This window comes from Monomorium pharaonis, chromosome 1 (genome assembly GCF_013373865.1).
Source record: "Monomorium pharaonis isolate MP-MQ-018 chromosome 1, ASM1337386v2, whole genome shotgun sequence".
Classification (NCBI taxonomy): Eukaryota; Metazoa; Arthropoda; class Insecta; order Hymenoptera; family Formicidae; genus Monomorium; species Monomorium pharaonis.
Window position 1 is genome coordinate 3,100,682 of NC_050467.1, and position 13,786 is coordinate 3,114,467.

At 36.7% G+C, this 13,786-nt stretch overlaps 2 protein-coding genes across 3 annotated transcripts in view; one reads left to right on the plus strand and one right to left on the minus strand.

Moving 5' to 3' along the window:
• The first annotated feature begins 629 nt into the window (after positions 1-629).
• LOC105829022 (BTB/POZ domain-containing protein KCTD3) overlaps positions 630-13,786 on the plus strand; it is a 56,111-nt gene continuing 42,954 nt past the window's right edge. The window contains exons 1-3 of the mRNA XM_028192256.2: positions 630-1,164; positions 1,559-1,609; positions 2,019-2,080. The gene's annotated coding sequence lies outside the window, so the exon portion shown is untranslated. The remainder of the gene's footprint in view (positions 1,165-1,558; positions 1,610-2,018; positions 2,081-13,786) is intronic.
• The window catches only part of LOC105829020 (kinesin-like protein KIF15-A), a 38,538-nt gene continuing 32,229 nt past the window's right edge, over positions 7,478-13,786 (minus strand). For both annotated transcript variants that reach the window (XM_012667636.3, XM_012667637.3), the window contains one exon: positions 7,478-12,699. In XM_012667636.3, coding sequence (XP_012523090.1) covers positions 7,891-12,699 — 4,809 coding nt within the window. In that variant the 3' untranslated portion in view covers positions 7,478-7,890. The remainder of the gene's footprint in view (positions 12,700-13,786) is intronic.

A 13,786-nucleotide genomic window follows, 5' to 3' on the forward strand; every position in this document is an offset into this window, starting at 1 on the left:
TATTATTTCTAGTTAGATTGCTATTAATTATTTTTTTCCCTAGACTGGTTATTCGAATACATTTACATCAATACAATTCGTTCAAATTAAGCCTTGCATCTTGTATTCAGTATTTTTACAGTCGTAATTGCAATAAACAAACGAACGGAATAATGAACGAAAATTAAGTAATTTTGACAAATAGATTAATACTTTAAGTACGAAAAACGCGGAAAAATACATGAAATTGAACGCATTATTTCGTATGGAACATGGAATACTGGAATATGTAATGCACGGATAAAAATATACACGCGTAATGCGCAATATATTATGCTCGATATCAATATATGCGGCTCGATATCGGAAAATAATGTACGCTATAAAGTGTATATGAAAATACTTTCACGCCATTTGGAAGTGCTTCGCATTTTCCACTCGCTAAAATACCAATCATCATGATATAATACGAGAATCGTACATATTATTCTGCTTTACGTTCAACATTTTAATGTAAAAAAGATAACACGGCACTGTCGCCCATTGGTCGACTGGACTGGAGATGACGTAGGACAGCACGTCACGCGTACAGCCAATCGGGCGACGCGACGCGACGCGTTCGCGACGCTCTTCAGGGAGTATTGTGGGTGCAAGGTGCAGGACGAACGTAACCGCTGGTAACGACTCGCTCGCGCGAAATGTCCTTCGCAGTCGTGCGTACTAACAGTCCGAAGAATCAGAAGAATATTCCTTCCTCCACTCATCGAGCCGGCCGGCTGCCGGCGATCGCGGGCAGTCAACATTGCGAGCAAGGTCGCAGCGTTGCGCTTTGTTTACGTCGCAACGTTCGTGAGTGCGCGATAACGCTGTGTTTGACCGCTCGGAGCTTCACATGTCGTACGTACGCCGTCGCGCGATTATCTTTATCGAGGATGCATATCTAACATCTAAGATATGCGTGTCATGTCGGAATCCGAAAGGTGCCGTTGAGTCGTGGAATTCGTGAGATTTTGCTGTGCTCGAGAAAAGTGAAACGGCATTTACGCTGCATCACGGGGACACAAAAAATGGAGTTTAATTCGGAAAAAAAACGCACGTGACGTCACAGTTATTTGGAAGATGAATTGCTATACTGTACGTATCGACGTTATACAGTGTGACACGTCATGTTTGGACACTAAAAAAGTGAGCTTACTTTACATTATATCTAATTTTCATTACTTCTTAATGCCTGGCGTTTCGATTGAGAAGAATTTGTTGCAATGTGTTTATTTTTACAAAAGTTAGAAGTAATCGAAGATTTCTTGACGTTGTTTTATTAATACTTTTTTACTAAATGCAATTTTAATTTATTCGCTGCATAAAAAGGAAAGAATTTAGTTAAAGAAAATAATTAAAATACATGATTTTGTTTACATATTTTAATAAATTAATGCTATGTGTCTATGTGATTCCAATAAATTCAGCTTAGAAAAAAGTCGACTTTTAGAAAAACATTGAAAACCTTGCAACATTTTATACAATGATTATTTAAATGTAACTATAGTATTTCATATAACAGAGTTTTATTCAATTTCAGTGTTTTACAATAGATTGGGTGTAACTTTGGTTGATACAAGCTTGATAATAGGTAAGATTATTATTCAATTAATTTTATTTTTAATAAATTGGGTACGAGCTTGATGAGCTTTTATTCAATTCAATTTTATTTTACAATAAATATATGGTGTAAGTTCGTTTTGATACGAGCTAGATAATAACAATCCTTTCAATTTAACTTTGCGTTTTAATTCGGTGTAGACTTTCTTTTTATATCTTTTAAATATGAGGAAAAAAATCAATTTTTTAGTTTTGCTTTTAATTTAAAAAATAACGATCTTGAAGCAGTTTTAGTGGAAAAAATACATTAGTTTGTAAATATTAGGACTGTCAACTTAAGAACTGAAAAATTTTATCGTCGAACTTGGAGAAAATCAAACACGTGACCGATACATTCAGCCTTGTTATTTCAATTTTTTATGTATAATATCTTTTTACAGGTTCGACGGCAGTTACTTCTCTTGTCGAGTTTTTGCAGCTTTATCTTACAACTTTCTGCATGGTGAGTCCTACACATAATTATTGAATAATCATTGAACTGATTGATCGTCGAATTTTGTGTGAAACTATTTCGAGTAAAATTTTTGATTTTTATTGATTTACGTTACGTTTGAGAAATTGAATTTCCCATTTCTCTTTCCATACTTTAATCGTCGCCAGCACCTTGTGTATATTACACTGTAAAAAAAAAAAAAAAATAAGATTCTGAGAAAAGAGCGACTTCTTGCGCACTCGGCGAAAGTCCGATCTCGCAACTTTAATTCTTCAACTTCCACCGATAGCCTTCGTTCGCGTCATTCCGTCACCGGAAGAAGTTCACTTGTCTTCCCTTAATTCCGCGACGACGACGCGAAGCACAGCTTAAAAACTAATAAGTAACTGCCGCCCGGCCACGTCCACGTTCTTTTTCTTCGTTTCGCTTTGTGTTTCTCATATTTCGCCGCGTTCCTTTTTCCCCTTCTTTCTTAGATTTCTACTATTCTTACATTCTTTTTGCTACCGAAACAGGTCCTTCCATCTTGCTGCTACGTCTCCGTGTTTACAAGATGTCTACAAAATAATTTACAAAATGTTGTACGCAAAAAATGATTCAATGGCGTCTTAGACAGAGATGGAATAAGTATTTTCAACGTTAACAATAACGCAAATTAATTTTGTTTCTACATAAAATGCCCACATATGCCACTTCAATAGTATCTTTTATATACTTTTCTTTCAAATTTTACTAAATTTCTATTATATACATTATATTTATATATAAATATAATAAAAATACACGCGAAACTAAGCAGCAAATTTATATCAAGTTTTCTATAAAACTAATTGATTTCATTTTCATTAGTTTTAATTTTGCATCACTCTTTTTCTTTTAAAACACTTTGTGTATATCTATATATAAATTCGCGGTGGCAAGAGCGGCTAATTGCTGGAAATGTATCTTCCCCCGGTCACAAAATTCGCTCGTAGTCCACAGAATTGCTCGACAAAGCTAATCCCCTACCGAGTTTCTCGCTTCTAAAGCCAAAGTCTCATAAATTCAACGAATCTCTCTCAATGCGCGCTAAGATTTAGTTAAAAAAAAGGAAGGAAAGAGCCGCGAAGGGGTGAGTCATTCTGCAACCCGACAGTCCGGATTATTGTAGTATTAACCCTCATCTCGCCGAGGTTCTAAAGTTTTCTTGCGAAATCTTAATGACCGTCTCGTCTTGGACTTTTCTTCGGGTTTGCTATAAATAGAACAACGGCGACTATAGTAAATAAATTGGTATCGATTTTTAATCCTTTACAGAATAAATTAATAAGCAAAATTTTTTCTCGAACCGGTTAATTTTAAAATACTTTTGAATTAATTCTAATAAAAGAATTCTATGTATTACACATATTATAATTAACGGTACAACTTGTTTTTAGTTTGTTATACTTTTTCATTTTTTGTTGTTGTAATATTTTCTGTTTGAAAAAGAAAAATATCACGCTTGCGCTTTCAGATTTGTAATCGCGCACATAGATCTGAAAGGAGACTTTAAAACAGTGATACAGAAAAGACTGTGATAGATACGCGCGCGGGCACATCGGCAGGCGGTGGTCGAAGTTAGACCACCCGCCTACAAACCGCGGCAATAAAATGAATTTATCGATGCCGCAAAACGGCGGCTCCTTATTCGCTCTCCTCCCGCGGTCGTACTTCATTTTACCGATATTAAATGCTGTAAATTCAGACCGCCAGGCTCTTCTGTCCCTCTCCTTCTCTTTGCTCAGCTCACGTCCTAGCTACCTGCACCGCCGCAGGATACTCGGGAATCGATGGGTCCTTGTATTTTGCGTGCGTGTGTGTGTGGGCGCGCGGGCATATGCAACGACTTTATGTCGTACATTATCAGGCTCGTTTTGACGGCGATTATTAACACATAAATGAAAAGCACAGCATCCCGTTTAGGGGTGCAAATTAAAAAAAAATCTGACGTATATAAAGAAGTTACGAGTATCAAGTGTTAGTTGCTTTTATCTCTTTGGAGTACTGTTTTTATACATATTTTGATAACTGTGCTGCCAAGATAAATTTAATGCAAAATTACAATATTTATGCTTGAATTTGTAAAATTCTCTTTTAAATAGAGAATTTTGTGCAAAAATTATATCTTAAAATTATATCTGTAACTGTTATTGTACATATGTATCTTTTTTTATATTTTATCTCATAACTAGCAGCAAGTTGACTTTCTCTGTAATACCAGAATTTGAATTAAAATAATCATAAATGCAATGAATAAAAAAACAAAGTTTCCTGTTTGTTAAAAGTTCAGAAACATAATTTTGGTAATGGATTATAAATCGTGCCAGCGATTATAAAGTTGCCGCTGTTTTCCAACTATTTTACAACCATATTATGAGCTACATTGTGCCAAAATAATTACATTACTTTGTATTTACATCACATACCAAGCAATTATATTACATTAAAACTTAACTAACTTTATGATATTCAAATATTGCACTACGTCTTCATTATGTATTAGAAACAATTATATTATCTTGCAATTATGTTGTGTTATTTAATCAAATGACGTGTGGCCATCGAGGTGAGAAAGAATCACCGATTTTGCGGCGCAGGATCTATTTGATAAAATTGCGTTAGTCCTACGTCTGGTCGGAATTTCATTCGGAATGCAGCTCGTCGACGATGACGCGAGCTAGCGCAATATCGGCTCTCTCCGTAATCAGGCTCGTAAAAGCGAGGTTTACGGCCGGTCGAGCTTACGCAAAAACCCAATCATATCCGCATATAACGTGACGAGGAGGAAAATAGCGCGGCGACGTCGCGCCACGTGGCTAAGCGCTCGGATGTCGTCGCATAAAATTCCGGATCGACGACAGGGATTTTCGTCCGATCGAATGACCGAGTTGCGAATTTGTATGTCATAACTTCATGGAGGCAATGAAACAAGTGTTGGTCGCTTGCTTTTTATTACTTTTGTTTTAATCAGGACTTTCTGAGAAGCGCATGTTTCACCTGCACGCGACGCTGCGCAATTATAAAATCATTCTCGACAATTTCGAAGATTTACAGCAGTATGCTTGATTCTCTTAAAGGTGCGTTTCTGCTTTAGCTACAATTAATTAATTTCGCGAAATATTTATGACAAAAGGAGAGAATTAAGTTGATTTAATAAAGAAGAATAAATGTCACGAATTATATACTGAATTTATTAGAAATTATTTATTTGAAAAATAAATATTAAACATTCAACGATTAAGAAATTAATTCATTTAAATCTTTATTGTTTGCAAAGTTACTCGATGTATAAATTTTAATTGTATACACTTTCACTTCCATCAATATGTTGAAGTAAATGATAATTTTAGCCAAAAATTTTTAACTCATGCGGTTAATTAATTTAATTAATTTTGTTACGACCGACAAACGAGTACAACAACAAACTAACGGGCAATATATGCAACATGTATAACGTCACACACATCACATAATATGCGAGAAACGCTATAAGCGTTCACGAGGTATTTTCAGTTTTATTTCTCATCACATACGCACTTTAGTATTTTACGCATATGCACATGTGTTTTTGCAATATTGGTGCCAGATGATCGTTCCGCGACATTTCTTGGTGATGTACCAACACTCAGCAGTAAAATATCAAGCAAATAAATGAAGAAAAACTCGCGAATTTATTCGTACGGACGTGGTATCGTGGGGGTAAAACATAAAATGGACGAATGTAAACCCGCGTGTCGCAAAATGTAAGATCGAAAAAGGTGTGCGAATTTCGATTTAAGCTTAAATTCACTGCGATCGTCACTGCGCGTCTTTTTGCCGGTTTTACCGTGTTATCTACACGTATGCGATGTGTACGGAGGTAAAGGAGCATCGTTACGCTTGCCTCAGCATCAAAGGCAAATACGACGAGCGAAAAACGGGGCACGTGGCGGCAGTTTTCAGAACGTGCCGCGCGCATAATGCGTCGGATCGGTCTTTATCGATGTAGAGGAGGAAGCGACGGCCTAGAAACGCAATTATCAGCCTCCTCATCTCTTCCATACACAATTTCAGTCTATGTATTTTGATGACATTGCGCATTATCGCACGCGTTCCTCCGCCAGAGATGTATTTCGCGAGATGTTTTATTTTTGCAGAAAAGTCAATGACATTTTATATTGTTATCCATGCGTAAAAGAAGACTGAAGTCTAAAAATGTGTTAGTAAAATTGCAAATCAATCAGTCTCGCAAAAGTCAATCGCATTTCCCAGTCAACAACTTTGTCTTTAATTACTTGAAAAATGTAGTAGATAAAGAAGCCAGTATTATAAGTTTTAATAAGCAAGTGCGTGAATATATAATTAGAAAAATTATTTTTATAGGTTACGTATATTTTTGAATAAGTTCAACAAAAATGGACACACAATGGGAGAATTTCGCGTATCGAAAATTTATCACGCAATAAAATGAAACAGCCGCTGTAAGCTGTCGCTCTACTGGCGACATTTCGCTCTGCTCGCGACATTATTAGGATCGCAATTGCCGGCGTCGGGATCGCGGCACATTCAGCATTGCACGAAACGCAGCACATGCGTCAGTTTTTTTTTGAAACAACGCGACCTGCACTGGCCATTAACTGTCATTTCATAGCACAAAATACGAGCTTCTTTACCTCGTAAAATTATTATCGAGAGATTCACAATGCGTTACATGTCGTCAAATAACGATATTAATCGACAACTTTGCGTCGTATGCGAGTTTATTTAATAAAAATAACAAATATCGTATTGAATAAAATGTAATGACGAATTTATTGACACATTTATTAAATCTCAATTTAGATTGTCAACAAAATTAACGCTACTATAGAAAGTAAAAATAAAAATTTAAAAATTAAAAAGCTTTAAATTATGATTAAAATATGATTATAAATAAAATAGTAAAATATAAACTGGAGAATATTGACTAGAAGAATAATAATAAAATATCACATATTCATAGAATATGTTTGAAACTTTTTTTATTGTTTATTTTAATTTTATTATTTTGTAAAATATTTTTTATTTTTTAAACAATTTTGATGAATGATACATTAATAATTTGTTATCTTATGATACATAACATTGTAACATATGCTCATAAAGATGATTGAGAATTCTTAAATACAATTCCTATAAATAAAACTACTTTAACTTATTAATATTGAAACATTATATTACGATATTTTTATGAGAAGTTGTATAAAAGTTTGTAAAGTGAACAATTGTAAGTTATTAGTTGGAAAAAACCATTACTTATTGTTATATACAAGATATAATTATGTTTATTATTTAATTATGTAATTATAATATGTGAAAAATGTGAATGCTCTTTAAATTAACATTTTGTAATTTAAATTTAATTTGCAGTGTGTGTGTTTGATATTAGATATTAAACGTTAGTGATAATATAAAAAATTTACCAAATATTAAATATTAAATATGAAAAAGTTTTTCACAAACTATATTAAATTAAATATATATTACTTATAACCTATTTCTCTGAGTTAAAGTCCACTAACACTTTACACATAATTATCGATACAATCATTATTATAATTATGCTATATACTAAAGATAAATCGGTAAGTTAAAAAGCTGACAAATTAAGACGACGTGAAATTACGATGCTATTATTTACAAATTTTTCTTAAAATATTTTTATTTTTAATTTGATTATAGTATTATAACTATTATCTCTTTGATATAGTTGTCAAAATACAAAATGCACATTTGAAAAATAGATTTACAATTTAAAAAGGAAGATCACTTAAGTCTCCCTAAAATGCATTCGTACCTCTGCTGCTTTCTACGATACGTCTTCTTTCTTTTAAGAGCTCCAAAAATTTTGCTCTTGGACTACCAGGATATTTCAGTTCCATAGTGAAAGGAACATCTCCAAATTTGGAATTTATTAACTGTGTTTTTAAATTATCTTTTGCTCTCCATGCCATTTCTTTTTGTTCTGCTCCGATCGATTTTGTAACGTCTATCATATAATCATGAGGCTTTATCTGGAAAATTGTCGATTCATTCGATACCTCGATGTCTGACAGATTATCGTTGTCTTCTTGCGATTCATTGTATTCTCCAGAATCATTCTGAAAATCGAGCAACTTCTTCGAGCTAATATCATCCGTTTGATTCGAGAGTTTTGTTTTCCTAAACGTCGACGGGCTACTCTCGATTCCACGAATGTGGCCGAGATAATCTTCGGAGGTGGAAACTTTATCGAAATTAAGGATGCCGTGAACGTTCTGATCGAAAGTCCCTCGTAACTTGGAGTAAGTTGTCGGACTTTGCGATCTAAGATCAGATACTTTCCGGAGGCGTTCCTGTTGGGATTGTTTCAAGTTCCAACAGTTACTAAAATTGGCTGCGTGCATTAGTTGATCAAAGATTTTGCGCTCGACATCATCCTCCGTTGTAATGTTGTTGTTCTGGTTATCAAGATCATATTTGTCTATCTCAGTAATAGCTTTATATCTTTCTGTATCATTTAACATAGATCGTTTTGTGACGTCAGTTTGAGTGGAAGACAAAAGCGGCAAGGAAATTCTGGAAAGACTGGACTCATCGCAAGTCTCAACATTATTTTCCGAAAATGCATTTCCGCATTGATGGATCGCACTGTCATTGATACCAGACACCTTGGAGTCTACACTGGGACTCGCTAAATTCGATTTAGCGCCAGCAGATTCGATATCGATGCCGTATCTGTCTCGAAGGACCTGGTTATGCTTACTCACTTTATCGATGCATGCCTCCAATCTCTCGATACCTTGCAAACATTTTACGTAGGATTCGACAGCAGCAATTTCATCGTTGTTTGGCTGCAAGTATTTGTCAGTGTCATCCTTTAGGCTCACTCTGCGCCCTCGGAACTCTACATAATCTTTATCCATATTCGAAGTGTTCCCACGTCGACCTCCTCGTCTTTTGCGACGCTTTCCATAGTTCTCCAACATATTTGTGGCATTCATGTACTCGTTGATAGAGTTCATGTTGCGCATAAAGGTTATTGCCTCATTTAGGTATTCTTCAAGAATATTTCTCGTTGATGCTGTACGAGAACAATTGTCTTCGTTGATGACATTGTTTTTAACATCTTTGTTGCGATGATCCTCGTTGGAGAATTCCATCTTTTTGTTGTTAAGCGATTTTTCGGAGTCTTCAGAATCACGACTCTCTTTCAAGGTCGACAAAACTTCCTCGCTCATTGTCGATTTCATCTTCTTTCGCTGCAAGGACTGACCAATTTCGCCATTCGATTGAATGATGTCTAAACTTTCAGTCACAATCGGTTTCTTTGTTTTCTTGATAATTGGCTTTAACGCTATCTCTGAATTTTGTTTCGATGCCACAATTTTGCAATCAGGCACGACGTCATTTATTTCCTCGATGCTACTGGAATTTGAAAATGATACTTTTTTCTTGTTAATATTATCAAGTTGTTCGATTTTTGCTTCTTCTTCGGAATCACTGTCTACTACGTACAATGATGTCCCAAAAATCAACGTCTTGTAATCGTGTACTGCATTCTTCTCTGGTATTTCAGCAGGATTTCTTTTTGGAAATTCTATTTGAGCGTCATCAAAATCGCCGTCTATCAAGGATTCGATCTTAGTCGAATCTATGTGATTAATAGCCTTTGAAGCTTCCTTCTTTGTGTGTGCGACGACATCTGGAGGACAAAGGTTCTCATAATTTTTATCATCATGCATATTCATCGTTTTCATCTCAATTGACTTCTTTGCGATATTGTCTTCGTCATAATCAAGACTGTCATCCGAAAAATTATAATCATAGTTTAATAAGTTCTGTAGCGAGACAGATTTTGATTTGTTCAAGTTTGTACAATTATCTTTAGAGTTTTGATTACATGATTCCTGAGCCGTCTCTTCTTCTGGAATTTCAACAAAAGTATATTTACCGCTTGTAGAAGAAACTGAACCATCACCTAAATTAATATCTTGCTGGGCAGAAGATGACGTAGCTCTTATCTCTCTGTTGTAATCGATTAATTCCGATTTTTCTAATGATGTTTCTGGACACGGAAGTGTCCAGTACTTCCAGAGATCAGTGCGAGCAAATCTGTGTATAGGTTTTCTAGAACTCAAACTGTAACTACGTTTCTTAATGATGAAAGCCTGCGTTAAACTATCTTTCGAAATCGACTGCGTTCTCTGACAAAGATCATCGATGTATATTCCGTCCCATTCCGTCTCTGTACCGCTCTCTTTTGTTTTGATGTCGGAGGAAGTACCTAAAGAACTCCTAAAAGTTACCAATTTTTTCGTTGTAGTTTCTTTTTTTAAGTCGGAAGTCGTATCATGACAGCTTCTCGGATCCTGAAAGATATTTTCAATTCTAAAAACTCTACCGTCCGCTTGAATGGCCGTCGACTTGACTGCAAAATCTCTTAGTAGAGATCCTTCAGTTTCATTTTTAATCTCCTTATCCGTCTGAGCTTCCTTGTCGCTGGAAATCGGTTTTGGTTTCTCCTCCACGGTATCACTGCCGTCCATCACCGCGATCCTTGATTCTAAACCGTTCGTACTCTCAATAGTTATATTAATCATTTCCGGTAGAGATATGGAGATAACATTTTTCTCAGGACTACTTGCTCGTGCATGTTGGTTGAGCTCGTGAATCATACTGCAGCATCTGCTGTAGCTTCTACTCTCCGATATATTATCTTTTTGTCGATTAATTGTTTGCACCGCCGAATTTCTTCCTGGTGACGCGAGGAACGTGTTGGTCGCGCTGTCTACGCACGGTACTCTTTTGTCACCACCTTCCGGATAAAGTTCGGACACGTCGACACTGGATAGATTACTTTCAGTATAATTTTGCGCGTCGTCGGACAGTATACCAGAATCATTTCGTGGCGAGTGGAGTTCGTAGTCATCGAAGTCAAGATCGGTGGCCAAACTCTCGGCGTCTTTGCATCGGAAAATGCTAGTTTGCGGCCGTCGATCAGTCAACGTTGCCATGTCTTTTACCCTAATAACAGGTAATCGACGATCCACCATCCTAACTACCGCGTCTATATTCACATGATCGTCCGTGAGTACCGCTGCGTCTCGGACGTCAATTTTAGGTTCATCCGTTAGACTCGCCGTATCCTTGAAGCGCAACGTCGATGCCCCTTCCGTCTGCGTGTCTACGTTGATCCTTCGTCGTTTCATTAGCATCTTCCGTGAAATTTCCTGGAGCCTTGATCGTGCTAGGAGACTGCTTGTCGTCTTCAAGTCGACACCCTCCGGAGGTGAACGCGTATCCGATGCGTTGCTACTTGCCATATTTGTCTCTTCCGTGTGCTTTCTGCTAGAGTAGAGCCTTTCTGTAACAGCTGCCACAATCTCGGCGCGTTTCACCCTTTGAATGACCGTGTGATGTTTTAAACCACCCGCCACCGTTGCCGCCGCAGCCGATACCGCTTCTTGGTCTAAAGAGCTTTTTCTACGCGCTAGCTTGTCACGCGCCAAGTTCGAAATCAAGATCTGTTCGTCTTTGGAGCTACTTGAGCTACTATCCTTGCTCGTTTTCCTCCTCAAGCTTTCCAAACTCGCTTTTCTACCGATACTACTGTAGCTACCTGTTCTGCTGTTAGAATCCTTTACACTCTTGTCGGACTCGTTGCTGCTTTTTCTGTGCAAATGGTCTTTGCTGCCGATCGCTCTCCAGATGCTCTCCGATCTAATATTTGTCTTGCGATCGTCGATCTCGCGGATATTATTGAGCTTCTTGCCACGATCGGGCAGCGCCGGACGTTTCTCCAAGTTCGTATGCGATCGTTGAACACCGAAAATTGGTTCCTTCTTTTTATTAATACCATCAATAGAGCCAAACTTTTTCGAAACATTCAAGTTTGACGAAGGTAAATCGACCGAACTTTGCTTATTGAATTTGCCTCTCGGTCTGCTTCTTCCAACAGATGCCGGACTTGATGGAGTACATTCTGATGTAATCTGATGAAGATCACTGCTCTCCGAATCTTTTAAGATGCATGAATTCGCTGAACTACTGCGATCATCAGGATCGATATCATCGCTCCTTTCTAGACCCTCGAAATCTTCGTTATTGCCTTCTATAAAATCAGCATCGATCGAATCTTCTTGTACTTCGTCGGAACAAATCTCCTCGATCTGTGTCGACGATTCTTGCAAGCTGTCGTCCGGTTTGATCAGCACAGCCACTAGTGTCGGTATATCCACGAAAACTGGTTCGTTGATTTCGTCTACTACCTCTTCATCCTCGTCGTTCAACTCGGTAACCTTGGCCTGGTTGTAATTGTTGATGAAACGGTCTGGAAGTTGCAGATGCTCAAAGGAGTTAAATTTTCTTATGAATCCTGAAGAGCCAGTCTCGTAAGGCGTCACACTATCACTAGAATTGAATCTTCTTATTGAAAGTACATTGAGGAATCCATCATCTTTTGATTGTACAGTCTTATTCTTATGATCGGATTCCTCGGATTGTGGATTGAGTGTTTCCTTCTTTTTATGATACTGAGAATTCGTAGCGGAATCCTTTGAACTTTGAACTTTGCCACAGCAACACGGCGCCTTAGTCTGGTCGATATCCTGCAATAAGATTGGTATAACTAATTTTAATTTAAATTGAGAATGTGTGTAATATATTTAGCGAAAAAGGTAGCGAAAATTATTTAAGCCATATTGTTCTAATTTTTTGCCATGTTATACAATGGATTAAATTATACGCTTGTTTTGTCGATATTTTCAGATTCTAAATATTATAATTTTTCAATTTTTTCTCATATAATATTTTATTATACATTTTATTATATATTTTTTAAAATTTCCACAATAATACCTACTTCTGATAAAATTATAAATTAATATTTAAATTACTTTAATTAAATCATATAATTAACTTGAATTGACAATTTCTAATTTTTTATCTAATTTTACTTTTGAAAGAGGGTATCGGTTGAGTTTTATTTTAATACTTCCATTCCCAATATAAACATCACAATTATGAAATTCTATCTTTTAAATTTAAAAGAAATTTATTATTGTGGATGAATAATATTTTATCTCGGATTTAAAATACGACGTGGATAGTCAACGAAGTTGCGATTGCGGACGAAGCATGAGGAATTTAATTAATCGGCGATTATGCAACGTGCGGAAATGAAGGATGGAAACTACCTGATGGAAATGGAAACGCTGTTCGCTCGTTAAGCGTAACACATCGGCGTACTATATTTTATCAGCAATCGTTTGGCCAATCGCTTGCAACGGGCGCTCAATAAGTGTCAAATAAACGATCAATGAATCTCATTTGCGTAATGACATCGGACAATATCGCAGTGTCGCTCGTATTGGTAAACTCCGATAATAAACTTGCACACTCTCGCGTGTGAGTTACAACATGACTGAAAAATCGGCCGCTATTTATCGCGGATTCGCGCGTACGTCGGGGAAAATTGCGAAATTTGTTTTATAATGCCGTGCTATTACCGATCGTGCGCTGCTCGAAACTCATTAATATTTTCTGCTGGCAGCATGCGAATCTCCAGCCGCGTTATAAAGTCGCTCGATCAACATCAGACCGTGGATTAAATCCTTTCGCATTTTCAGCTTCGCTGCCGCCAAGCTCGATTTTTCATTCGAGCCGCGTCAGAAGACAAACGAGAAAGTGGTGTTA